Source organism: Coffea arabica, chromosome 7e, assembly GCF_036785885.1.
Source record: "Coffea arabica cultivar ET-39 chromosome 7e, Coffea Arabica ET-39 HiFi, whole genome shotgun sequence".
Taxonomy (NCBI): Eukaryota; Viridiplantae; Streptophyta; class Magnoliopsida; order Gentianales; family Rubiaceae; genus Coffea; species Coffea arabica.
In genome coordinates, this window is record NC_092323.1 from 6,854,828 (window position 1) to 6,878,277 (window position 23,450).

General features: G+C 37.7%; 4 protein-coding genes across 5 annotated transcripts; 2 read left to right on the forward strand and 2 right to left on the reverse strand.

Annotated features, from left to right (window-relative positions):
• Nucleotides 1-126: 126 nt before the first annotated feature.
• Nucleotides 127-2,766, reverse strand: LOC113702055 (pentatricopeptide repeat-containing protein At3g49740). Its single transcript, XM_027223005.2, has one exon. The coding sequence runs from the start codon at nt 2,668-2,670 to the stop codon at nt 475-477; it is 2,196 nt and encodes a 731-aa protein (XP_027078806.1). The 5' UTR covers nt 2,671-2,766; the 3' UTR covers nt 127-474.
• Nucleotides 2,767-5,465: 2,699 nt separating this feature from the next.
• On the forward strand, nt 5,466-10,203 carry LOC113702057 (GTP-binding protein At3g49725, chloroplastic). 2 transcript variants are annotated; one of them, XM_027223009.2, is made up of 13 exons: nt 5,466-6,125; nt 6,323-6,387; nt 6,492-6,554; nt 6,691-6,780; nt 6,883-6,995; nt 7,223-7,291; nt 7,876-8,020; nt 8,103-8,158; nt 8,311-8,361; nt 8,544-8,598; nt 8,673-8,729; nt 8,974-9,093; nt 9,197-10,203. In XM_027223009.2, the coding sequence occupies exons 1-13, from the start codon at nt 5,675-5,677 to the stop codon at nt 9,716-9,718; spliced, it is 1,857 nt and encodes a 618-aa protein (XP_027078810.1). In that variant the 5' UTR covers nt 5,466-5,674; the 3' UTR covers nt 9,719-10,203. The 2 variants fall into 2 exon arrangements, with proteins under 2 accessions (XP_027078810.1, XP_071916502.1); XM_072060401.1 differs by lacking the exon at nt 8,311-8,361.
• A 2,019-nt stretch (nt 10,204-12,222) lies between these two features.
• Nucleotides 12,223-15,950, forward strand: LOC113701078 (probable pectin methylesterase CGR2). Its single transcript, XM_027221559.2, has 7 exons — nt 12,223-12,363; nt 12,983-13,122; nt 13,280-13,319; nt 13,525-13,566; nt 13,797-14,177; nt 14,828-14,883; nt 15,568-15,950. The coding sequence occupies exons 2-7, from the start codon at nt 13,006-13,008 to the stop codon at nt 15,718-15,720; spliced, it is 789 nt and encodes a 262-aa protein (XP_027077360.2). The 5' UTR covers nt 12,223-12,363; nt 12,983-13,005; the 3' UTR covers nt 15,721-15,950.
• A 65-nt stretch (nt 15,951-16,015) lies between these two features.
• Nucleotides 16,016-18,698, reverse strand: LOC113701077 (pentatricopeptide repeat-containing protein At3g49710-like). Its single transcript, XM_027221557.2, has one exon. It carries the CDS (start codon nt 18,536-18,538, stop codon nt 16,403-16,405), a length of 2,136 nt encoding a protein of 711 aa, XP_027077358.1. The 5' UTR covers nt 18,539-18,698; the 3' UTR covers nt 16,016-16,402.
• Nucleotides 18,699-23,450: the final 4,752 nt, after the last annotated feature.

Here is a 23,450-nt window from a genome sequence, read left to right on the forward strand (position 1 = left end):
TAATGGGTTCGTAGTAATTAGCTGATAAGGATATGGTACTTCTTTTATGGTAGTTTTCTTAACTTCAACAAGGAATGTCAATGCAAACTCCTGTCTAAGAGACTTGTAATATAGGAAGAGTTAAAATAGTAAAAAATAGAAGTTATGATTCCAATTTGTTCTGCCTTGGCCATTGATTTCCTTTGTAGCCTTTTATAGGAATGCACTACACAAACAGCGAAAACAGAGCTTTCCTCAGGTTAATTATGATTAGTCAAGACATAGGAGAATGAGGTAACTCGAAAACTAGTCAAAGGTTGCCTCTCGAGTTTTCAAGCTAGCGTCTGCGTTTCAAGCACATGGATTTGGCACGGACTTCTTCGAGCTACGAGGCCATGATGTCCAAAGTTTTAAGTGCTTCACATTTACTGCACGTCTCATACTTGCTTTCAAATATATCATGGCAATCATGCCAACGTGACCAATCTTTTAGTCCTATGATCTGATCCAACTTCTTCCAGGTTGCTTCATCACTCCCAATTTCTTAATCAATTCCCGCACATCAGCAGACTCTGTCCATTTTCCTGCATCTGCATAGATTTTTGATAGAAGCACATAAACTGCAGGATCATGCTTTTCAGTTTGAAGCAAGAAGCCAGCAACTACTCTTCCTAATCTCAAGTTACCATGAGCTGCACAGGAACTAAATAATGTCCACCAGACACCTGAATTTATGTCAACATGCTTGCTGCTTATTAATCTTTCGGTCTCATCAAGGTAACCTGCTCGACCTAGAATGTCAATGAGGCAAGAGAAGTGGTCTACATCTGGTTCAATACCATAAGTACTGACCATGGAGTTAAAAATTCGGCAGCCATCATTGACTAAACCTGAATGGCTACAAGCTGAAAGAACTGCAGTAAAGGTAGCCTCATCAGGTTTAGTGTCAGAATCTTGCATCAGCTCAAAGCAACGGACACCTTCCCTACCTTCTCCATTTTGTGCATATGCAGATATCATGGAATTCCATGAAACTGTGTCTTTTGAAGTCATTTTATGGAAGATCCTCAAAGAAGAACACAAATCACCACACTTTGCATAAAGAGTAATGAAAGCATTATTCAAAGATGTCTCCAAAGAATAATGAACTTTGAGTGTGTAGGCGTGCACCTGTTTTCCATGCCGCAGAGCTGAAATGCTGGCACAGATGTTCAGAACAATGCTGAGAGTAAAAATGTTAGGAATAAATCCTGACAACACAAGCACTGAAAATTGCTCCAAACCCTGGACAGGAAATCCATTCAATTGATACCCGGATATTAAAGTATTCCAGGATATCAAATTTTTGGTGTTCATTGTATAGAATAATCTGTAGGCCTGGTTAATGTAACCATGCCTGGAAAATGCTGAAAGCAACGCATTGGAAACTTCGACTTTCAAAAGTAGAGCGTTTTTCACAACAGCAGCATGAATCATCTCAACATTCACTACTGACTCTGAGCTTACTAGTAAGCTTCCAATTGTGAACTCATCTGGTTTCGCCCCTTCTCTCTGCATATGAGAATAGACTAAGATAGCCTCTCTGCCCAAATTCTCATTAGCATAGCTTGTTATCATGGTGTTCCACGACACATTATCTTTCTCTATTAGTCTCTCAAAAACCACACGAGCTGCATTTAAGTTCCCACAGTTACTATACATTGTTATTGCTGCATTACTCACAGAAGTACAATCTTCAAAACTCATCTTTATCGCTTGTGCATGCACTTGAATAGCATCCCTTAAACAATAAGAGGAACTCATTATACTAACAAAACTCAACTCTGTAGGCCATAGACCAGCACTTTGCATATTCTTAAACATTAGAAATGCATCCTCCTTTCTTTCCATGCTGACTAGACCAGCTATCATTGCATTATAAGTTATCTGATCATGCACAATACCTTTTTCTTCTTCAAAAACTCCATGAGCATCACCAATCCTTCCGCATGCAAAATACATTGTAAGCAAAGCATTAATCACCGAAGTTTTAGCTAGAAGTCCAGACTTGATAACCAAAGAATGCACTTGCAATCCAAAGTCCAACAACTCCAAAGAACAAAGACTCAAAACACTAGCCAAACTATAATTATCACGTCCAACACCCAAAGAATGCATCTTCTGGAACAATCTGAATGCAATCTCATCAGACCCATTTTCTGCACACCCTGTGATCATCGCATTCCAAACAGCAACATTTCGTTGTGGCATTTTATCAAACATCTGACAAGCATATTCAACGTCCCCGAGCTTTGCACACGCAGATAACAATGTTGTCCATGAATAATCATCTGGGCTTTCAATTTCATTAAAAACCCTTTTCACTGAACTCAAGTCTTGTGATTTTGCATAAACCAAAAGAAGAGTATTTGAAACGTGAGGAAAGAAAATGAGCCCGGCCCGAATGGCATTAGCATGGAGCTGGTTGCCAGTGCTCCTGTCCCGGAGGTTGGCGCAGGCTGTGAGGGCGGCGGAGAGGGTGTAATGGTCAGGTCTGAGATGTGGGGACGAATTAATTTGGCTGAATAGTAGGAGGGCGCCAGCATATTGCTCGGAACGAGTGAGTTTTATAAGCTGGCGGTTGAGTTTGATTAGTTTGTTGGCGCAATTCCCACTTATGGTGGTAGTCAAGAAGCCTACTCCTCGTAACATCTGACGTTCATCTTCCCACTTGGATTGATGAAATTATGAAACACAAGTGACTTTTAGCATATTTTGTACACACAACGTAGGCTTAATCTTTCCTATATACCATCAGTGTAAGGTTGATGTATGTCATATCAATTGAATTTAAACATCAAATTTTATATATGTGAAACGACGAAATTTTGTATATGTGATATTCATTTAGATTTTTATTTATATCTATTAGTATATGGTATTATTAATGCATAAAAGATTTATCGTTATTAAATAAAAAAAGTCCTATATATGTATATATATTAGGGAGAAGCTTGCGCTAAACGCGGGAGTTTTAACCTATGTGATAAAATATTTATTCAAATAAATTTAAAAAAAAAAGATACTAGTATTATAACTGTATGGTAACTGGTTTAATTGAAACAGTTGAAGTGCATGAAATTATAAATAAATTGGTCAAATCAACAAACTTATAAATAAATTGGTCAAATCAACAAACTTATAAAGAAAAACAAATTTATAAGTAAAAGAAATAGAATTGTAATAGATAAGCAAAAACATCATTACCTTTCCAACAGTCATGTATAAATTCCTTTATACATATATATATAATACTTTTAAATACCTTTCCAAAAAAAAATCATGTGATCTTTTATTTTTTACTATTTTAGGAAAAATGTCCAATTTAAGATCGACTCAACCTCTTTTTTTTTTCTAAAAAATCAACAACCTTTTTTCTTTTTAAAATCAACACAAACTTGATTATTGAAGTGTCAATTAACTGTTGGAAAATTTGTCAAATTGGTCCCTAATATTTTTACAAAAAACTTTTTTAGTCTCCAACATTTAAAATCACCCAGAATTGTCCCTAACATATAAATTATGATCCATTTTGATCCTAATGCTCGTATTTGCTCATTTTTCCGACTAAAAATGGCACGCCTCTCTCACGTGGGCATATTTTTAAGGGCAAAACTGAAAAACACACTTCATTCTCGGTTGAAAGCAAAAGTATCCCTTTTCATTTTCCCCCCTAACATTACAGTCACAAAAAACCCTAATTTTCCCCCTGAATTTTGGGATGAAGCATATGAAGAAGGCATTGTGTACCTAATGTTGAATAGGGCTCCCTTTTTCTTTTGCTTTTGTGCCAACCAGACACTAAGCACCACAAGACCAATTTCCAGAAAGCCCACGAATCCAATTGTCATGACAACTCCGCCTTTCATGCCCCCACCATTTCTAGATATTGTGATTGCAATAATATTTAGAGCAGGTATAGTTAATCTTGCAGTGGGTTTCTTAGGGGCAATTGCTGATAAGGCTGAGCTAGTTGGAGCATCAATTTGGGATGCATTATTTCGAGAGGCAGGGGGAGAAGGTAGAATAAGAGATGTGGTGATGGGAGGAGGAGACACCACCGAAAGTAGAAGGGGATTTAACAAGGATAGAGCTTGGGAAGAAGCAGGTAATGGTAGAGGAGGTAATACAGGAGATGGAGGGTTGTGAGCGGTGACTTTGGGCTTGTTTGGAATCTCAAGTTTTTAGCAAGTTTGTATAATTCTAGTTTTTTAACAACTTTTGCTACAGGAATCCCAAAAAATTGATCAAAGTTTTTAACATACACACTTCAAAATAATACACAAAAAACTTTCCCTTCAACTTTTCTTCTTTTTCCCCCCCACCCACCTCACAACGTCTTCCGTCGCCGGCCACCACCTCCACCACCACTTTCGGCGCCGGTCACTATTCCAGTTGTTATTGCCGGCCTTTTTTTTTTTTTCTCTCCCTCTCCCTCACCTCTTTTCCCCTCCCCATTTGACTGATCTGTTGGTGTATGTCTATTTTTTCCTTTTTTTTCTTTCTCCCTCCCCCCTCCCTTCTGCCTCCCCTGCCACCATCCCCTTCCTGCTAGCTGCGATATGGTCACGCGACCAGATCGTAGCTAGGGGAGGGGGAGGATGGCGGGAGAGGGGAGGAGAGAGGAAGAGACAAAGCTAAAAAAAAAAAATCCATGGTTGCAACAACTCTGGTGTCGGAGGGGGAGGGGGAGGGGAGATGAGAGGGAAAGGGAAGGGAAGAGGGCAAAGGTGCCGGGGGAGGGGGAAGGGAGAAGAAGAAGAAAGAAAAGAAAAGAAAAAAGTTTTTCAACCTAAAAATTTTTCTTACAACTTCTACAATAATCTACAGTAAAATTTTAGACAAACACTCAAAAAACTCACCTTAGGCCTTTATAGCGGGAGGTGGTGGAAAAACTGAGGTAGGTGATGCTGGGACTGCAATTGGCCGAGGAGGAGAGAGTCAAAGAGCTGGAGAAGGAGGTGTTGTGCGAAAAGAAGGGGAAGGTGATGGTTGTGGGGGAGGAAGGGGTGATAAGTTTACAGATGGAGGAGGGGCAGCAGGGAGTGGCGATGGTGACACAGATGGAAGGGGAGGAAGGGACGGAGAAGGTAAGGAAGGGAAAGTGGGCGGTGTTGATAATGGTAGTGGTGATGATTGGGGTTGGGGAGGAGGGGAAAGGTAAGTAAGGAAGTATGTTTTTCAATTTTGCTCTTAAAAATATATCCACGTGAAAGAGACGTGCTATTTTCAGTCGAAAAAATGAGCAAATACGAGCATTAGGATAAAAATGGATCATAATTTATATGTTAGGCACGATTCTGGCTGATTTTAAATATTGGAGATTAAAAAAGTTTTTTATAAAAATATTATGGACCAATTTGGCAAATTTCCCTTATCGTTTATGGTTCACGTATAAAAGAACAACTTACAAAAACATGAAAACTCAAATTCAATTCAACTACACTATTTGAACAGCTGCTCAAGCCTAACCAAAATTTGAGTTGAGTTGAGCCAGAGCGCTCCTTTGTTTCGGCGGTCAACCAAATCGCGAAGAGGAAATACAAGAAAAAAAGAGAGGAAAATAAAGAAGACAAAAAAGACCGAACCTTCTCCTTCCTAAGCTGCTTACTCCCTATGCAGTAACCAGAGGCAGGCAAAGCCATCTGCCAAAAATATGTTTAGAACCATCTCTCGTATTCGCCATATACAATCATTGCTCAGCCCCAAATCCCTCGTTTATACTACATTAACCAACCATATCCCAGGCTATGACACCCATCCCAGTCTACTCAGCCCTTCAAATTCCTTTTTCGAAAGCCCAAAGTTGCATTCTTTTCTCTCAACCCTTTCTTTTCCATTTTCAAGTTCTCAGATTCTTCAGCGACGCCATCAAGATGGAGAGTCTATTGAAAACAATGAGCTTGTTAGCCGCCCTCCCAAGCTCTTCGTGGTTCAGCCGCGGTTTCGGCCTGAACCCGTTTTGCAATGGAAGCTTGAAGAGGCTTTGAACCTCGCGAATTCGCTGGAAGAACAGAGAGATGGTTACTACGACACCGAGTTTTCGGAGAAAGAGTTGCCCCCTCATGTTGTGGTGCAGAATCCGATTGACCGATCACCTCGTGCTGGTCAGTTTTCCGGATTTATTTACTAGTATCCCTTTGTGGAATACAGCAGTAAAGTGATGAACTTTCTGATAAACTAGTGTTTGATTATTAGCTAAATTTTATATCTTTTTTATCCTTTTTAAAACAACAGTACACAGTAAGATGTTGAGCTGAACCAAAAGTTGGAAGTAGCTTTATCAGATTGTGCTTTATTGCAGATACTTATTTTAGGAAAGGAACAGTGGACACAGTTAAATGCCATCTATATGCCTTGGACTCGAAGGTATGCTTTTGGGATACTAGGTTGGCTTGCTATTTCTTTGTCTTGATTACTCAGCTGAATTCTTTTAGTACGCAGAAGTTGTTAACATTTTTCTGTCTTAATAGGACGAGGTGGATGCTATATTTGTGAATGCAAGTCTTTCGGGCATTCAACAGAGGAATTTGGAGGTAAGTTTTAATTTTAATTGCCTTCTGCGGTCTGCGGTCTGTTTAGACAAATCCACCTACTTATCTACTCTATATATTGTATGAATATCATTTGATCATTTTTACCCATTTGTTTGTCTTTTTATTCAAATGACAGCGTATTTGGGGCAAACCTGTTTTAGATCGCGTGGGTCTGATCATAGAGATCTTTAATGCTCATGCACAGACAAAGGAAGCAAAGCTACAAGTATTGAGCGAATATTCTGCCTTCTACCATTGTTACTATTGTTGTTACCATTATTCGTACAAGTTTCAAATATTTCATCTTTGATCCATCATTGACCCACAGGCTGAGTTAGCAGCTCTTATGTACAAGAGATCAAGGCTTGTCCGTGTTCGTGGTCCTGGTGGGCGCTATACATTTGGCGGAGCTGGTGAAGCAGAAGTAGTCAGTGCCAGAGGGTAAGTACATTGTTTGAAGTTCCTCAGTTACTGCTCAGCCATGTGATACATCTTTAGTAAAAGTCCTCAAAAGGAACAAGAGAGAAAAATTACCTAGTATGGGAATATTCATTCTTATGATAGACGTCTATTGTTTAAAACCAATTGATGTCAGATAGAGCCTTTTGCTTATTTTGTAGCCTTTGTGGTTTTTGTTCCAATCTTATGCACTTCCTTGTGACTTGCAGGAGAGGAAGTGGGGGGCGTGGTTTCATTAGTGGTGCAGGAGAAACTGAACTTCAACTCCAAAGACGGAGGTTTGATCATTGACTTTAAACCTTGCACTCAACTGATTCTTAGATTGCCATTTTACAGGTATCTTCTAAATGTCTGTATATGCAAAAGAAATATGTAAGTCAAGGGGATTGAGATAGAAATGGATATGATGGTTGGTTCTCTACTTTATTTGTATTGAAGTACACTCCTATTAAACGAAGGGTGGTATGGGGTAACTGACTTAAAAGCATGGTATCCAGAAAGTCCTAGTTTGACTTCTAACTTTATCATGGCAAGTTAGTTGAGAGTTCTGTGTCTTTTTTTGACTTTGTCCTGGAATGTGGTGTAAAAAGAAGCGAAGAGTTGAATGTTGAGCGGGGACCTTTTTTCACTAGTGAAAACATTTTGTTAACAGGATCAGTTCAAATGAAACTTCTCTTGACAGGATGCTTTGTGTGTGAACCATTTTACCTTCTGTGTTTTGGATTTCTATTACAGTTTACACTTCTGTGTTTATCAAGTTCTCTCTCTCTCTCTCTCCCCCCCCCCCTCTTCACCACCACGACCACCACTTGTTACATGCCTTCAATAGAAGTATATATGTCTTGTAACTCTTCAATTTCAGAATACTGGAGCGGCGGAGTCAATTGTTGTCTGAAATTAAGGAGGTGCGACGGACACGAGCTGTGCAACGTGCTGCTCGTAAGAGGCATGGAGGATCAGATGATGATGTCATTGCTACTGTTGCTGTAGTTGGGTACACAAATGCTGTAGGTGGTTAGAACACCTCTAATTCCTTTTACAGTTCCCTATTGTTTAATTAGCCTAATGCTGTTTGGCTTTTCTCTGTAGGGAAAATCTACCCTAGTTGGTGAGCTTTCAGAGAGTTATCTTTACTGTGATGACCGGTATAGCAAATTGTTTATGCAGTCAATTGTCTTCTTTGTATATCTTGATAACGTCATTCACATGATATGGAGGTCTCATGGATCTGGTATCCATTTCTTGTGTTCTTTTGGTTAAGGTTTGCGTGGCTCATCGGAATTTTGTAATTATGCAGATTATTTGCAACAGTTGACCCTAAATTAAGAAGTGTAGTTCTTCCTTCTGGGTAATATAAACCACTTCAGATTTTAATTTTTAGTTTTCTGTAGTAAGCAACAACTTCTGAATTTTGTTATTGAAACGCTAATAATTTTTGTCAACTTTTATGATGATATAAAGTAGGAAGATTTTTATTATCTGCTAAGCTTTATGTCATGGAGATGATCGTTATTTCTCCCTTATTTTCAGGAGGAAGGTGCTTCTTAGTGATACAGTTGGTTTCATATCAGATTTGCCCGTGCAGGTAACCAGGAAGCTGTGTTTTTCCATTGGGCTTTATTTGCATGGTTCTTACTTCTCATATTTTGCACCTTGCAGTTGGTGGAAGCATTTCATGCAACCTTGGAAGAGGTTGTTGAGGCCGACCTCCTTGTGGTATGATGTAGTACTATTTGATTGTTGTCTGTTGACTTCGATCTTGAACTTTGATCTATGCTCTGTAAAAGCACCTGATACCTGGGGAATCAATTCTCCTTCCCAGAGGGAGCAAAGGAGTGCATAAAAATCTTGTGAAGTTGGGGCATTATTTCGAGATGTCTCATTCCTGCCTTCGACAAATGGATGGAGTGCTTTGATTGTTTTAATTGCTACACAAGATAACTGGCAATTTCTTTTGCAGCATGTCCTAGACTCGAGTTCGCCATTTCTCGATGAGCAACGGAAGACTGTACTTCAAGTTCTTCGGCAAATAGGAGTATCTGAGGAGAAGCTTGCGAATATGATTGAAGTTTGGAATAAGGTATTATGGCCAGTTCCTTCCTTAAGTTGTGGACTACAGGCAAAAAATTTGAGTATCTGAGAAGGAGATGCTTTTTTTTTTTTTGTTGGCAAAACATTTTCAGATTGATCTTCAAGATGAGGAATTCCGGCGCGATGAATATGGTGAGGATGAAGAAGTTGGCGATTTATCAGATGCAAAGGACGGTGAAAATGTTTCTGACCAGTTGTCCGGACTGGATGTTTCTGAAGCTGATGATGTAGATGCAAAGGCTGAATTGTCAGGGAATTGTGAGGAGGGCCTGGATGATCAACAAGGTGATTATTCTGATGGTTGGCTGTTATCAGGAGAAGAACAAGAATCACTGGTGGACTACGAAGGCTGTTCTGTGGGACAAGACACTCCGGATAATTTACGAAGTTTCACCTACAGGAGCTGGAGGAATAGCAGAAAAGATCCTCAATTTGATTTGGGACCCACTGCATATGTGAAAACATCTGCCATTATGGGAGTTGGCTTGCAAGAGTTGCTGGAGCTGATTGATGAGAGGTTAAAGATCCAGAACGAGAAAGTCGTGGAAAGGAGCATCTTTGATCGCAAATGGAGGCCCCCTCGCTCAGAAGATCCTATAGCAGCTGAGCAATAGCCAGTTGGCCAGGCAGGATAGCTTCATTTTGTCTTCCTGCAGCCGTAGCTGTGTTGCCATTGGATTAATGCTACTATGATGAGTTCGGCCAGATCAAAGAAAGCTGGGAAGCTGCAAGCTTAAATCTTAATTCATGTGATCCAGTTCTGGAAGATATATATATATATATATATATATATATATATATATATGCATGCTAAAGAAGAATGACTTGGAGGAGGGGCACCAAATCAATGACGCTTAGCCTGCTGGATTTCTTTCTACTTTGTTTTGGCCATCAAATCAGGATCCAACATCAATTTTGGATAGTAGCTATCGCGGCAGCCATAGAAACTCTCATTGTGAAGATTATTATACTTGTGTTGTTCCTCTCTTCACAGATGATGATGTGCCAATTCATTAACAGATACCAGGACGAAGTAGTATATACTCTACTTTGTTATATGGTAAATATTAATAAAACTGAAATCTGAAATTTAAAGTCATTAATTTATTGAATTAAAATCCCAACATTTGAGCATATTTTTTATTAAGTTGTGAACGGTTTATTATTTATTTTTTGGAGTAAGTTTTGCCTAAATAATTCAGAGTCACTTAATCAATTAATTAAGATGTTTTTATGTTTTGTCGTCAAACATGTCTGAATATGTTAAAATTTGAATTCGTTAAATTTAAGTTTTAAATTGAATTATCAAACAATTGTAGGAATAAATATGAGTTGACTTGTTTGACTAATTTGGCATTCTTAGGTTTAACCTTCTTTTTTTTTTTAAGTTTCTTTTAAAGTCTTGAATTATAATTTTCTTTTTCTTTCTCTCAATTCTCAAATCAAATCTCAAGTGAAAAATATGCCATGAGTTGTATGTCTTGAAAAGCAAATATTTGTCTTTCTCTATTTACCAAATAGAGAATGACCTGGTTAGATATTTTCACATTGGGCTTAAAAAATGTAGGAGGGCGAATCACATGGTTTATTCCTTTAAACAACTTGAGCTGGAAGGGCGTAAGTTCAATTATTATTATTATGGAAAAATAGTTCAAAACGGCTTTCATATTTTGTAAAATAGCATTTTCATCATTTACTTTTAAAAGTATAATTTTACATTCCTTAGAAATTTACATTGGTCAAATTTGATCTCTACCTAGATTTTCAACTGGTTTTTGATAGGAATCTATCATGTGTCTTGCATGTAATCATTTTTTAAGGGCAAAATTATCAAATCAAAATTTACATAATCCGATCCATAGTCTCTTAAATTTCACAAAATAAATTGTTTCTTCCCTCACATTTTACAAAATGAAATTTGTTTTATCTTTCACATTTTACAAAATGAAATTTTTCATCCCTCATTGACCATACATATGAATAGTTTTTTTTTTAAAAAAAAAAACCCATGTATATATCTATTTGATATCACTTGAGTTGTAGAAATAGTATATAATATATCTCTATTTGATTTCACCTAAACAAGCTAATTGTAGTTATATATATGCTATTCAATAGATATATACATAGATTAAAAACAAAATTATTTGTTTTAAATCCATGTATATATCTATATGCTCTCACAATGTAAACTTATTCAATATTTGTGACCTTTTCTCTTTTGGTAATAGTTCATTTATTGAGTTTATAATAAAGCCATCAAACTAATGGGTCATAATTCAAATTCTATAGTCATGCTAACAAATTATAATTTAAATTTGAAATTTCTACTCATCATCTTTAAGACTAATAGTTGAATTATTTGCCTTGTGATTGTTTTAAAATTTAAAAGTGCCAATCACTTATTTATTTTTGTCATACTTTTCCTTTATTTATTTTTTGTCTAAATTTAATTCGATATAAACACTCGATAATGTTTAGAATTAAATTTTTTTGTTTTCAATTTTCGAGTAAAAAGAAATGAATTTGAGTGAAAAACTAACAATTTTTTTTAAACTCATGTATATATCTATTTGATTTTACTTGAGCAGTACAAATAGCATCTAAGATATCTCTATTTGTCAAGCAAAATCAAATAGAGATATATTATATACTATTTGTATTGTTCAAGTGAAATGAAATAGATATATATATGGGTTTAAAAAAAATCATTCGTATATATGATCATTGAGAGATGAAAAAATTCATTTTATAAAATACGATGGATGGAAAAATTCATTTTGTAAAATGTGAGAGATAAAATAATTTATTTTGTGAAATATGAGGGATTGTGGATCAAATTATGTAAAATTTGATTTGATAATTTTGCCCTTCAAAAATAATCACGTGCAAGGCACATGGTAAATTTCGCACAAAAACTAGTCAAAAATTTAAGAATGGACTAAATTTGATTAATATGAAATTTATAAATGACATAAAATTACACTTCTAAAAATAAAAAATGAAAAAATTATTTTACAAAATGTGAGAGGTGTTGTAAACGATTTTCCCTATTATTATTGTTATAGGCTGGCAGGCCACCCGTAGTATCCAAAATCTAATCAAGTAGTAGGAGCAGCAGCGCTATTTAAACGCGGTTGATCCGATGGCGCGCCAAATAACTAAAATCTTTAGATCCACAATGCAGGCAACCCCACCCCATCGCCCCGCCGCACCTCCACCGTAACCTCTTTTCTTCTTCTCAAATTGATTCCTTCAGGTTACGCTCCTCCTTATCCCTTAAACTTCTCTTAATTATTATCATTTTTCGTTTTGATGTCGAATTATTTTCTCATCCTCTGGAGTTCATGCATGCACATTATGTAATTATATATTGCTGCGATTGTATTTTGATCGATATGATCATCTGCCTGCAAGGTTTAAATCTTTCTCGACCTTTATGTGTCCTTTTGCAAATACTAGCCTTGATTTTTCAGCATAAATGGTTGTTTAAGAAAAAGAAAAGAAAATAATCTCAGAAGGGGAAGGATATGGACAGGAAGGAGAACGGGGGGCATGAGAAATAAGGTTATATTTGGATCTGAAAATGCTGGCACAACTGTTGGACTCTGGTATTTCTTTGAAGAATGGCACGTAAAAATAGATCACGGTCTTAACTTAGGCCGTCGCTGCATTTCTCGTGATTATTATTGTAAGCAAAGCAATTGAAGATCATGATTATAGTATGATGCCCTTGACATAGACAACGGGTTTGTATGGGCTTAATTTGTTTCCTTACTTTAACACTGTCTGCAATTTGTGCGTAGAATTAGTAGGGTCATATTTTATCGTGCTTTGGCTGTCATGATGGTTAAATTTTCGTCTTTGTTTTGGTCCAGTGTGGATCACTACTAGAACAGTCATGTCAAGAAGGCCTTCAAATCCCGCAAGGCGCTCTACGGCCACTGGAATTTCTGGGGCAAGTTTTCGTCCTAAATCACGCCCTTCTTCTTTGTTATCCGTGGTCCTTGGTGCCCTGGTACGTTAGACTACAACTCTTTTTTGTTGTTTGTGAATGAAATATGCAGCTAGCTGTGTGATGCATTTCCTTCCTTTTATTGCTCTAAATTCCAAGTTCCATGTTGCAACTTGAGTGTTCATATGCTGAAACTTTCTCGTCATTCTTAAACTTTCAGGGTGTCATCCTCGTTGTTGGCTATTTGTTTCGGGGCTCAGGTAACTCTTTGTTTGCTGAGATATAGGTTGTCTGTTGGCTACTAATCATTTCATGTATGACTTCAAAATGAGAAACAATAGGTTAATAAAATTTCGCATCGTATTTTTTAGAAGTTTCATGTTTTAAATCTTTTTTTTGATTTCTAATAGGATCTGAGATCGAATGTTTCTCCCTTCTCACCCTGAAAGAGATTTTTGTTTGTAGGTTTATCAGGGACTAGCAGGGAAGCGGTTGCTGGAATTGATGGTACAACTTCAGATATTTAAGTTTTAGATGTATAAACGTTGCCCAAAAGTTGCAATTGATTCCCTTTTCATCTTTTTGTTTTATTTTTTCAAAAGTTTTTTATGTTAAATCGTGATTAATATGTAGCTATAGAATTGTCTAGAAAGCATTGAATATGTTAGTTGAACATCACTGTGATCTAATTTTTACGAGGACTTGGTATGCCAAGGGCTGATAGTTTGAGTTTTCAGCATCTATAGGCAACACATGTACATTGGAACTTTTGAGAGCAATACCTATCCTAAAGAAGGCATATGGTGCAAGCATGCAAAAAGTTTTGCATGTAGGACTTGATACTTGTTCGGTGGTCTCCAATTTGTTGAAAGACGATGATACTGAAGCCTGGGGTGTGGAGCCCTACGATTTGGAGGATCCCAGTGGGAGCTGCAAAAGCCTTGTGCACAGGGGCATAGTACGCGTGGCAGGTATCAAGTTTTCTCTTCCATACAGGGAAAACTCATTTTCTCTTGTTATTGTGTCAGATGCTGTGGATTATTTGTCCCCAAAATACCTGAACAAGACTCTTTCTGATTTGGCGAGGGTGTCATCTGATGGTCTCGTCATATTTACAGGTAAGCTCAAAACAATATGCATACTGCTGTCTGGTAATATTTAGTTGTGTATCTAAGTGAAAGAATTTCAAACCTGCAAGACGCTTTCATCCTTGCCCAGCAACACATCATGTAGAACTAGAAGTCATTTACCTTCTTTTGCAATAAATTAGCAAACCATAGAGCAGCCAAATATTTGTCTCCTAAAATAGAGTTCTCTCTCTCTCTCTCTCACACACACACACACACAAACACAAACATAATAGTGCATGCACATGCACACAAACTCTCTCTCTATCTCTCTCTCTCACTTGTACACACATTGGCACATCCTCAGAGCCATGCTCCCATCCACTTGTGCTGATATACTGGTCCATCTACTTTGCATGTATTCTTTTACTTGAGTGATCCACTTACATGTGCAGTTCCATGTACTTTGCATGTATTCTTTTACTTGAACAATTTGGTCTGTTTTCCTTTGAATGCATGCTGATTTTGGAACCCACCAACCATTACTGGTACTGGTTCTCAACCTAAGCTATTCAGTATTCATTTAACTAGTCCGACCCAAAAACAGTGATTAGTTTGTAAACTCCTCATTTTATATCTAGTTTATTAACAAGATGGAGATTGAATTCCCTGTTATTTGGTCTATATCTTTTCCTATTTAGGTTTTCCAGGTCATTCTAGAGCTAATGTTGCTGAGCTATCCAAGTTTGGGCGCCCGGTAAGCTATTAACTAGTTTGGCTTCAAGTGGTCTTACTGCTTTTTAGATGTTTTTATAGCTAGCAATCGAAAAATGATGTAGGAAGAGTCAGCTAATTGGCATACCAACAGGATAAATATGGGGGTTTCTTTTGCTGAAATAGTATGTCAGAGAAAAGTTGTAGCTTATGTGGAAGGTCAATGTGCTCTTTCTCTAGCCTTTTTCCAGGAGGAATCCTGTCTCAGATGCTGTAGTTTTGATGCTTTCTGTCAATAGTCATTTAATTTGGGGCCTAAGCCTTTTTTTTTCCTATTTTCTTTTTTGGATTGTTTTAGTGTCTAAAGCATTGACCATTATTACAGTAGCTGATCATAGGCTACAAATTTGTTACCTATGGTTGCATGTATTTTTTTGAATCTGTACCAGCCTGTTTGCCTCTCGATTTTAGTTCTCTGCTTTTAGTCCGCCAAAAACAGACAACAAAATATACAAAAACTTCCACAATCAAAGAGCAAAGGCCAATCATTTACATCTGGTTCAATTATCAAAGCTTCTTTTATACTTTTAGCATGAAGAACTTAGAGTACGCAAAATGAGACATTACTGGTTGAGATGCTCTGTTGTGGGATATTTGCTGCTTATATTTGCTGAATGCAGAGGGCTTGTTTTGCCTGAAAAATAACTACTCCAAATTTCATGTCCAGGCAAAAATGCGCAGCTCTTCTTGGTGGGGTCGTTTTTTTGTCCAGACTAGTTTAATGGAGAATGAAGCTGCAGTAAAAAAGTTTGAACAGGTTGCAACCGAGAGCACATACATCCCAAGGTGCCAAGTTTTCCATCTCAAGTCTTTTCGCTGACTTGCTTCAATACTAGGACTGTCTTTAAATTTTCACTTTATTAAGCCACTGAATCAATAATTATTGATTAGATAATTGGTAGGATAGGAGTTATTTATTTAGTGCTTATACAGTTTCCTTGCATTAGAGAACAATTTTTTGAACAGTTCAAAAGGCAATAGGCACTAGTTTTTGGAATTTGGCTAATTATCAGTTGCTGTGTCTAATATTGCAAGTCCTTGTTCTTGGTACCATTGGATTTTAATTACTGTCTATGAATTTAAGTATGCTAAAAACATTCCAAAGCGAGGAGGCAGCAGAGGGAGAAAACATATACAAGATTATTCCATGGTACATCAGCAGAATACAATCAAATTCGCTTCACTTCCAATGTTAGCATGCCAATAACAAGTTACAATAGATGAAAAGAGTCTTTCTGAATTTACAAAGTTTTAGCAACTTCACCATCGGGGATGGACTGCCAGAATTGAGCCTTCTAAACTTACGGAAGTATCCAGCACCAATGTGAACTCAATGGAGAGGTGACATTGGAAAACATGTCATAGGGTCATTTTAGCAAGATTTGCAGTGTACTGTATACATGGAATCCACCAAGTAAATGTTTGCTTAGTAGAATAGTAGCAGATTTAATCTCCTTGAACTCCTCACAACACTAGCTCTTCCATCCTTGACAGAAAAGTAATCACCAAAAGTCGGCACATGAACATTGCCCATCCTTGAAGAAGTGAAACCTGTAACAATCCCTAACAGTAATCTCTCTCCCAGTTATGGTAGAGATAACTTTAATTGCATTGTGACAGTCCTCGCATATCCTCAAGTTTTTCACAACAAGTATTGGATCACCTTCTTTAGTTGTTAATAAAGCAAATCCAACTGCTAGCTTCTCACTGTGATACCCCTGCCTAGCTGTTTCTTCACCTTTCCACCTCACAGTCGGCCAATAACCTGCTTGCCTCATCTTCTTTGACATCTCTTCCCAAAAATCATATATCTCATTTATCATTGGATGCGAACTATCGTCTGCTAGAAACACATGGATCCTCTTGTCCAACTCAATCCAACTACACCCTGGTTTCTTCTTTAGTTGCTTATCTCGCATTAGTTTTCTAGCTTTGGCAACTTCTTCCCATCTGCCAGCACTGGCATACATGTGCGCAAGCATGACATATGGAACTGCATTTGAAGAGTCCAGCTGAAGACACTTTTTAGCTGCTTTTTCTGCTAGCTCCATGTCACCATGTGTTCTACAGGCTCTGAGCAATGATCCCCAACCAATGCTGCCAGGATCATGTGGCATGGTCTCAATCAGTTTCTCTGCTTCCTTGAGCTGGCCTGCTCGACCCAAAAGGTCAATCATGCATGAATAATGTTCTGGCTCTGGTTCTATCCTAAATTTCTGAGTCATCATTTTGAAATATTTCTGCCCTTCTTCAACTTCTCCTGTATGCGCGCATGCACAAAGAACAGATATGAAAGTTATGCTAGAAGCAGCCGTATCACTTTCAAGCATCTGTTCGAAAAGTAACAACGATTCCTTTCCTAAACCATGCTGAGCGTATCCAGCAATAATTGAATTGAAAGTGACACTGTTATGCTCCGGCATCTGATTGAATACCTTCCTTGCATCTTGAAGATTTCCAGATTTGGAATACATAGCTATCAGGGCATTATCTACCGCAACTAGGTTTGATGGTATATCAGCTTTAACTACCAAAGCGTGAATTTGCCTCCCTTGTGAAGGTGATGCCAAGTTAGAACAAGCACTAAGCACACAAACAAAGCTGCAATCATCAGGACGGTGACCAGACATTTGCATCTCTTTGAAGCAAGCGACTGCCTCTTCATAGAACTCCTCATTCTGGGAACACGCAGAAATCATTGTATTCCACAGGACCAAGTCGGGGTCAGGAATTTCCTCAAATACTTTTCTGCAGTCCAAGATACTACCTCTGCATTTTGCATACAAATCTACCAAACTACTTGCCACATGAGGGTTCTGGTGGAACCCCATTCTGATCAATTGAGCGTGAAACTGAAGCCCACCAAACAAATCCTCCATGCTTGTAAAGGCAGTCAATACGCTTGCCAAAGTAAACATGTCAACGCTAAAATCCCTGCGAACCATTTCTTGATACAAAGAGAGCGCCTTTGATCCCTCTTTGTGCTGCCCGTAAGCCACAATCATTGAATTCCAAGACACCTCATCTTTAATTTCTTCCATCCCATAAAATACCTTCTTGGCCTCATCTATGAAGCCATTTTTACCGTACCACGTAATTAAAGTATTGTTTACAGAAGCATATGAATCAAACCCACCCAAAACAGCCAAGCAGTGCAGCTGCTGAATCAAACTGTTGTTATCAGAAGCAGCATTGACTGCCGCAGAGAATGTGAAGCCATCCATATCCAAACCCATAAGCCTAATACGCCTAAAGAGTTGAAGGGCAGGCAGGGTATCCCCGCGGTCAGCATAGGCAGAGATGAGAGTATTATAGGAAACCAGATCAGGCTGGGGAATCTGGTCGAACAGTTGGTGGGCGAAGTGGGCCAGAAACTCTTTGGCATAAGCAGCTATAATGGCGTTGAAGGAGAAAACATTTGGGTTGGCGGTGGTGTCGAAAGCCTTGCGGGCGTCGGAGAGTAGGCCGCATTTGGAGTAGAGGGTGATGAAGTGATTGGATAGGTAGGTCGAAGGTGGTATAAGGGACTTGATGAAAAGAGCGTGGAGAGATTTTCCCGTTAAGAGGTCTCTTTGAATTATGCATGTCTTCAAAAGTTGGCGGAACTGTTGAACTAGGCTCCATGACGTTTGGTTCATCTAAGAAGCCAACACTAGCATTGTAGCACTTTGTTTGTTTGTGACACTATGATGATGGTTCTTCTTTTTTATTAAGTATTTTGTTTTTGTCATAGAGATAAAGGAGGGAAAAAATATCTTCTCTCTCTCTCTCTTCTAATAATTTTATCGGGAGACTGTTCAAGTCTTGCAAAGAAGAAGGAGAATAATACTTGAAAATCCAGTCACTAATTTAAGCGGGGTTTTGGAGACATATTTCTTCACTCTTTTGGGCGTGAGTAAGACCATGGTTCGAAGACTCGGCCGAGACCGAAACGACTCGGCCGAGACCGGTCGTCTCCGTCTCGGCTTAGCTCGAGACTAGACAGCGACGAAACGTCTCCGAGATACGTGACAGGCCGAGACGTCACCGTGAAGGGTTGAAACGGCCGAGTCACTCCGAATCATCCCGAGTCAACTTGAATTTTTATTATTTTTACTAATTTTTAATTATTTTTATTTATCATATTTTTTATAATTTTTAGAATATTAAATATTTCAAAATTTCACGTCTCGCCGAAACCACGACCGATATGCCGAGACCGATGTGAAACGATCCAAGCCGCGACCGCGACCGCGACTTTGAACCATGAGTAAGACCCTAACTGGATTAATCACAGGACAGGAAAAATTCTACATGTAGAAAGGTCTTTGTGCGATCTATGACCCAAAAATGCTCTGACGAAAAATGGGACCTTTTAGCTTAACAAGGACTTAGGCGAAGAATAGAATAGTCTTAGAACAGGCCCAAAACTAACGACCAAGTCCCTCTTTTGAACTCTGGGAACATGGGATATTCTGATTGCCCATAACCCAAGAACTAATTCCACCTTGCCGGGCTTAAGAGATCTCAATTCCAATTTGGGTTTTGTAGCGAGCATATGTTTACAAGCTTACCTCCACGAAATTGGGAATTTATGATCTCCGCTTCGCCTGATTATATAAATGTATGCAGAGACTCGGTGCTTGGTGGTGCTTGATACGCTGTCGTCACAGTACTCTACTAATATAAAATGTCTGTCGTCTATTTGAGTATCAGATCTATTATTATTATTATAGAAATTAGAAATAAAAGCAAGGTGCAAGTGTTGTATTGGGACACCAAAAGGGGACGACTAGGGAGGCTGGTTTGGTTAGGCCTGTCAACGGGTCGGGTCTAGATCCGGATCCGGACCGGATCCGTGAAATTATTGCGGGTATGGGTAGGGATTTAATTCCGTTTCCCGGATCCGGATCCGGATCCGTTTTGTCAAACAAAAAAACAGGTCGGATACGGAATATAGTATTCCGACCCGTATTAGACCCGGATCCGGATATAAATGAATTAATAATTTAAAAAATATATATTTATCAATATAATTTGATTAGGGTGATGTATTTGAGTAAAATCAATTTGATTTCTTTTCTTATTTGGTTTTTTCTTTGCATTAGTTAGAAATTAGTTTACAAATATATTTTTTTCTCATTTTTATTAGAAATTATAAATTTTGCTAAATTTGTTCGGGTAGACCCGACCCGGATCCGGATCCGGAACATAGAATAAAAGACCCGTCGGGTAAACGGGTCGGATCCGGGTCCGATATAGTAATTCGGGTCCGGATCCGGAATAATGAATTCCGGCCCGTTGATAGCCCTAGGTTTGGTGGCTCACACTTGCTCTGTGGGGAGGCATGTGAACATGGGTTGGGGGGGAACAATTCATCATTTGCTTAATCAGTGCATCTCAGGCTTCAGGTTGATGACAAGTTTAATTAGTCCCAGATGAACGCTGGGCCTGAAAATCTTAACGCGAAGCGGTTTTAAAGCAGGATTTAGGTGGCAATTTGGCTTTTAGCTACAACATGCTAGCCCAATTGGATCTTTTTCGGCTCTGCTAGCTTTCACTGGGGAAACAGCAACATGCTTCCCCAGCGCCAGCACAAAGAAACATATGCTTATAGGGTGTCCTAATTTCGTTGCACCTATTGCTTACCCTCCCCCCAAAAAAAAAAAAAAAATCAGATCATCTATGGCACGAATGAGTAATCCGGTGACAATGGTCATTGCATTTATTCAGTACTCCATAATGATATATATATATATGTGGGTGTGTGGGGGGGGGGGGGGGGGGGGGGGGGGGGGAGAAAACATATGAGAACAAAGTTTGTCAGATATCGCAATAATATTCTTCTGAGTATGCTTATTTCGCGCTACAAATTTTTTCTCACTAACTAGCAATATGGCTGGCGGCTTTTGCAGTAAACTTGAGGTCAATCAATTGGTGATGCTGATGCTGGTGCCAATGTCCTCTGCCTGCGGAGACCGCAACTCATTTTCCAAAATAGCAGGTCCAGCTCTTTGGTACCCAATGACGTTGCATCGGAGAAGTGACTGCGAAATTAATGATTCAACAATTTCACACTGACAATAATGAGCCATCTTCTGAACAAAATAGTTTGACTCGAAGCTCTTAAACGTGGCATTGAATATAAGAATGGATGGACTACAGTACATAAAGAGGCATTGAGGTGGAGTATTATTTGAATAGAGTCTGCGAAATTATCACTTTCTGTAGAACTCAGAAATTAACCAAAAACTCAAAGAATATATATTTTATAAAATTCATGCATATGCATATGGGGAGGCAATTAACATATATAAAAATATATGTGGGAGAAAGGGAATAAATCAACAATATATCATTAATTACACACACATAATAACAAGACTCTCAAAATTTCACCATTTTCAGCTGTATACAATAATAAAATTCCCCATTTATAAACTAGATGATTTGGTAAACACTCACAAGAAATTTTCTAATAAAATATTAATTTTCAAATAATAAAACTTCTATAACTTAATTCTAATAGAATTACTAAAACCTTAACTTGACTACAACACTATTAAATACTAATATAGAAATTTCTTTTTTTTTATTTGATTTAATATGCCAACATTACTTTCTTTAAATCAGGTTCTCTCTTAGATTTGATTCACCGCTATCACAAACAATAATCTCTTTTCCAAATTATATCAATTTCATTTTGTACCATTTCTTTATCATTAACCACTTCTCTTGATGCAATAATCCACACATTTGGGTAGAATGTTTTTGTTGTGCAATTTGATGTCAATTTATTGACAAATCACTTTGTGATTTTGATAATCACACCTTAACTAACAGGATTCTTCTCTGATCACTATTATAACACCGGCCGCAATCTGACAAATTTTGAACCAATTTTATGGTTCGATCCTCACCAATTGGATACTACATGACCAACTTTTTGATCTAATTCAATCAACAGATTTCTTCACATCAATTTCTACAGATTAACTTTGACAACAGAAACGTCTAGGATTAATCTCGTAATCTAGCCAATTCTTCAATGTTCACAAGCACTCCAAGATTAATTTTTTGGATCTAGGGCTAGGTGTAGAACTCAAAAATTAATCAAAAACTTATAGGAGATATATTTCATAAAATTCATGCATATATGGAGACAATTTACACACATAAATAAATGTATATATATATATATATATATATAGAAGAAGAGGAATAAATCAATAATATATTATTAATCACACATAATAAGAGAGTTCTCAAAGTTTCAATCTTCCCAACCATGTACAATAATAATATTTCTTATTTATAAACTAGATGACTTGGTAAATAAGTCATATAACCACAATAAAATACTATTTTTCAAACAATAAAACTAGTAGTATAATTTGATTATAATAGAATTACTAAAATTTTAACTTGACTAAAATACTACTAAATATTGGCTGGAGGAGTCCCATATACTACTAAATATAATTTGATAATAATATAAATATTTCTATTTTTTTGGACTTGATTTAATATGCCAACACTTTCAAGATTGGCTGGAGGAGTCCCATCCATCAATATTTAAAAGCATTAAGGTAATGACCGAAAACCATCGAGCATGGGCGCGCGCCGTTGTGAGTCCTGAGACTTACTTAAGAGAAAGCGATAAAATCTGATTGTTATTATATGTTGGCATTTAATGGCATCATCTCCAGCTCTTAACATCCTTTGACGTGTGAATATGCTACACTACATGCGTGAGTGTTACTTCAGACGGCCCACTAAGTGAGAGTGTCGACGAGAGATTAACTGGTCTGAAAGAAACATGCGAGACTGAGACTGCTTCTCTCGTCTCTTGTCCTCCAGTCATAAACGAAACTCAAAGATTGTTTCGGAATGGAATGTTAATTAATTTGTCAACACTAGCTCAATTATAAACGTAAAATGCCTTCAAAACTTTACACCTTACTCAAGATTTATCTAATTACGTCAATAGGTAAGGTACATCATCCCTTCCTTTTCCGGTGTTGATAACTTGTTTGGATTATAATTTTTTTTTAGAAAATTTTTTACGTTTTTTATGAACACATTTTTCAATCACTTTTTTTTTTTAACTTACATACATCAAATCGTTGCAGTACATTTTTTATAAAAACTCTCAAAATAGCAAACCAATCCGGTTCTTGTTTTGATATTGTCAAGGGGGGAAAAAAGGCTTTGGATTTACAAAACACATTTGATGAATTATGTGAAATATATAATTGGGTTGTGGAAAGTTATATAGATAATCCTGCATACTTCCTCCTTTCGACACCAGTATTATTCGTCAATATTGCTTGTCAGACATGATCGTTGAAAACCTGTCCGGGTGTCCACATCAACCTGCAAATTGAGCAGGGGAATTCAATTCCAAATTACTTGTCTATGACTTTAGCTCTTTGTGGAAATTTATCATCTCAGCACGAGACTTCATGAGAAGTATATTACAATTCGGAATTTTTTTTGGAAAATTTGTCTTCAAACTTGATGCGTACGTACGTTGAAGGGAGAAAAGAAATAAGAGGTATACACGGCACA

Coding starts and splice junctions, on each gene's coding strand:
- LOC113702057 (XM_027223009.2), top strand. CDS start 5,675: ATGTTTAGAACCATCTCTCGTATTCGCCATATACAATCATTGCTCAGC. Junction 8,362..8,543: donor AGTGTAGTTCTTCCTTCTGG/GTAATATAAACC, acceptor CCTTATTTTCAG/GAGGAAGGTGCTTCTTAGTG. Junction 9,094..9,196: donor TGATTGAAGTTTGGAATAAG/GTATTATGGCCA, acceptor AAACATTTTCAG/ATTGATCTTCAAGATGAGGA.
- LOC113702055 (XM_027223005.2), bottom strand. CDS start 2,670: ATGTTACGAGGAGTAGGCTTCTTGACTACCACCATAAGTGGGAATTGC.
- LOC113701078 (XM_027221559.2), top strand. CDS start 13,006: ATGTCAAGAAGGCCTTCAAATCCCGCAAGGCGCTCTACGGCCACTGGA. Junction 13,320..13,524: donor CTATTTGTTTCGGGGCTCAG/GTAACTCTTTGT, acceptor TTTTGTTTGTAG/GTTTATCAGGGACTAGCAGG. Junction 14,178..14,827: donor TGGTCTCGTCATATTTACAG/GTAAGCTCAAAA, acceptor TTTCCTATTTAG/GTTTTCCAGGTCATTCTAGA.
- LOC113701077 (XM_027221557.2), bottom strand. CDS start 18,538: ATGAACCAAACGTCATGGAGCCTAGTTCAACAGTTCCGCCAACTTTTG.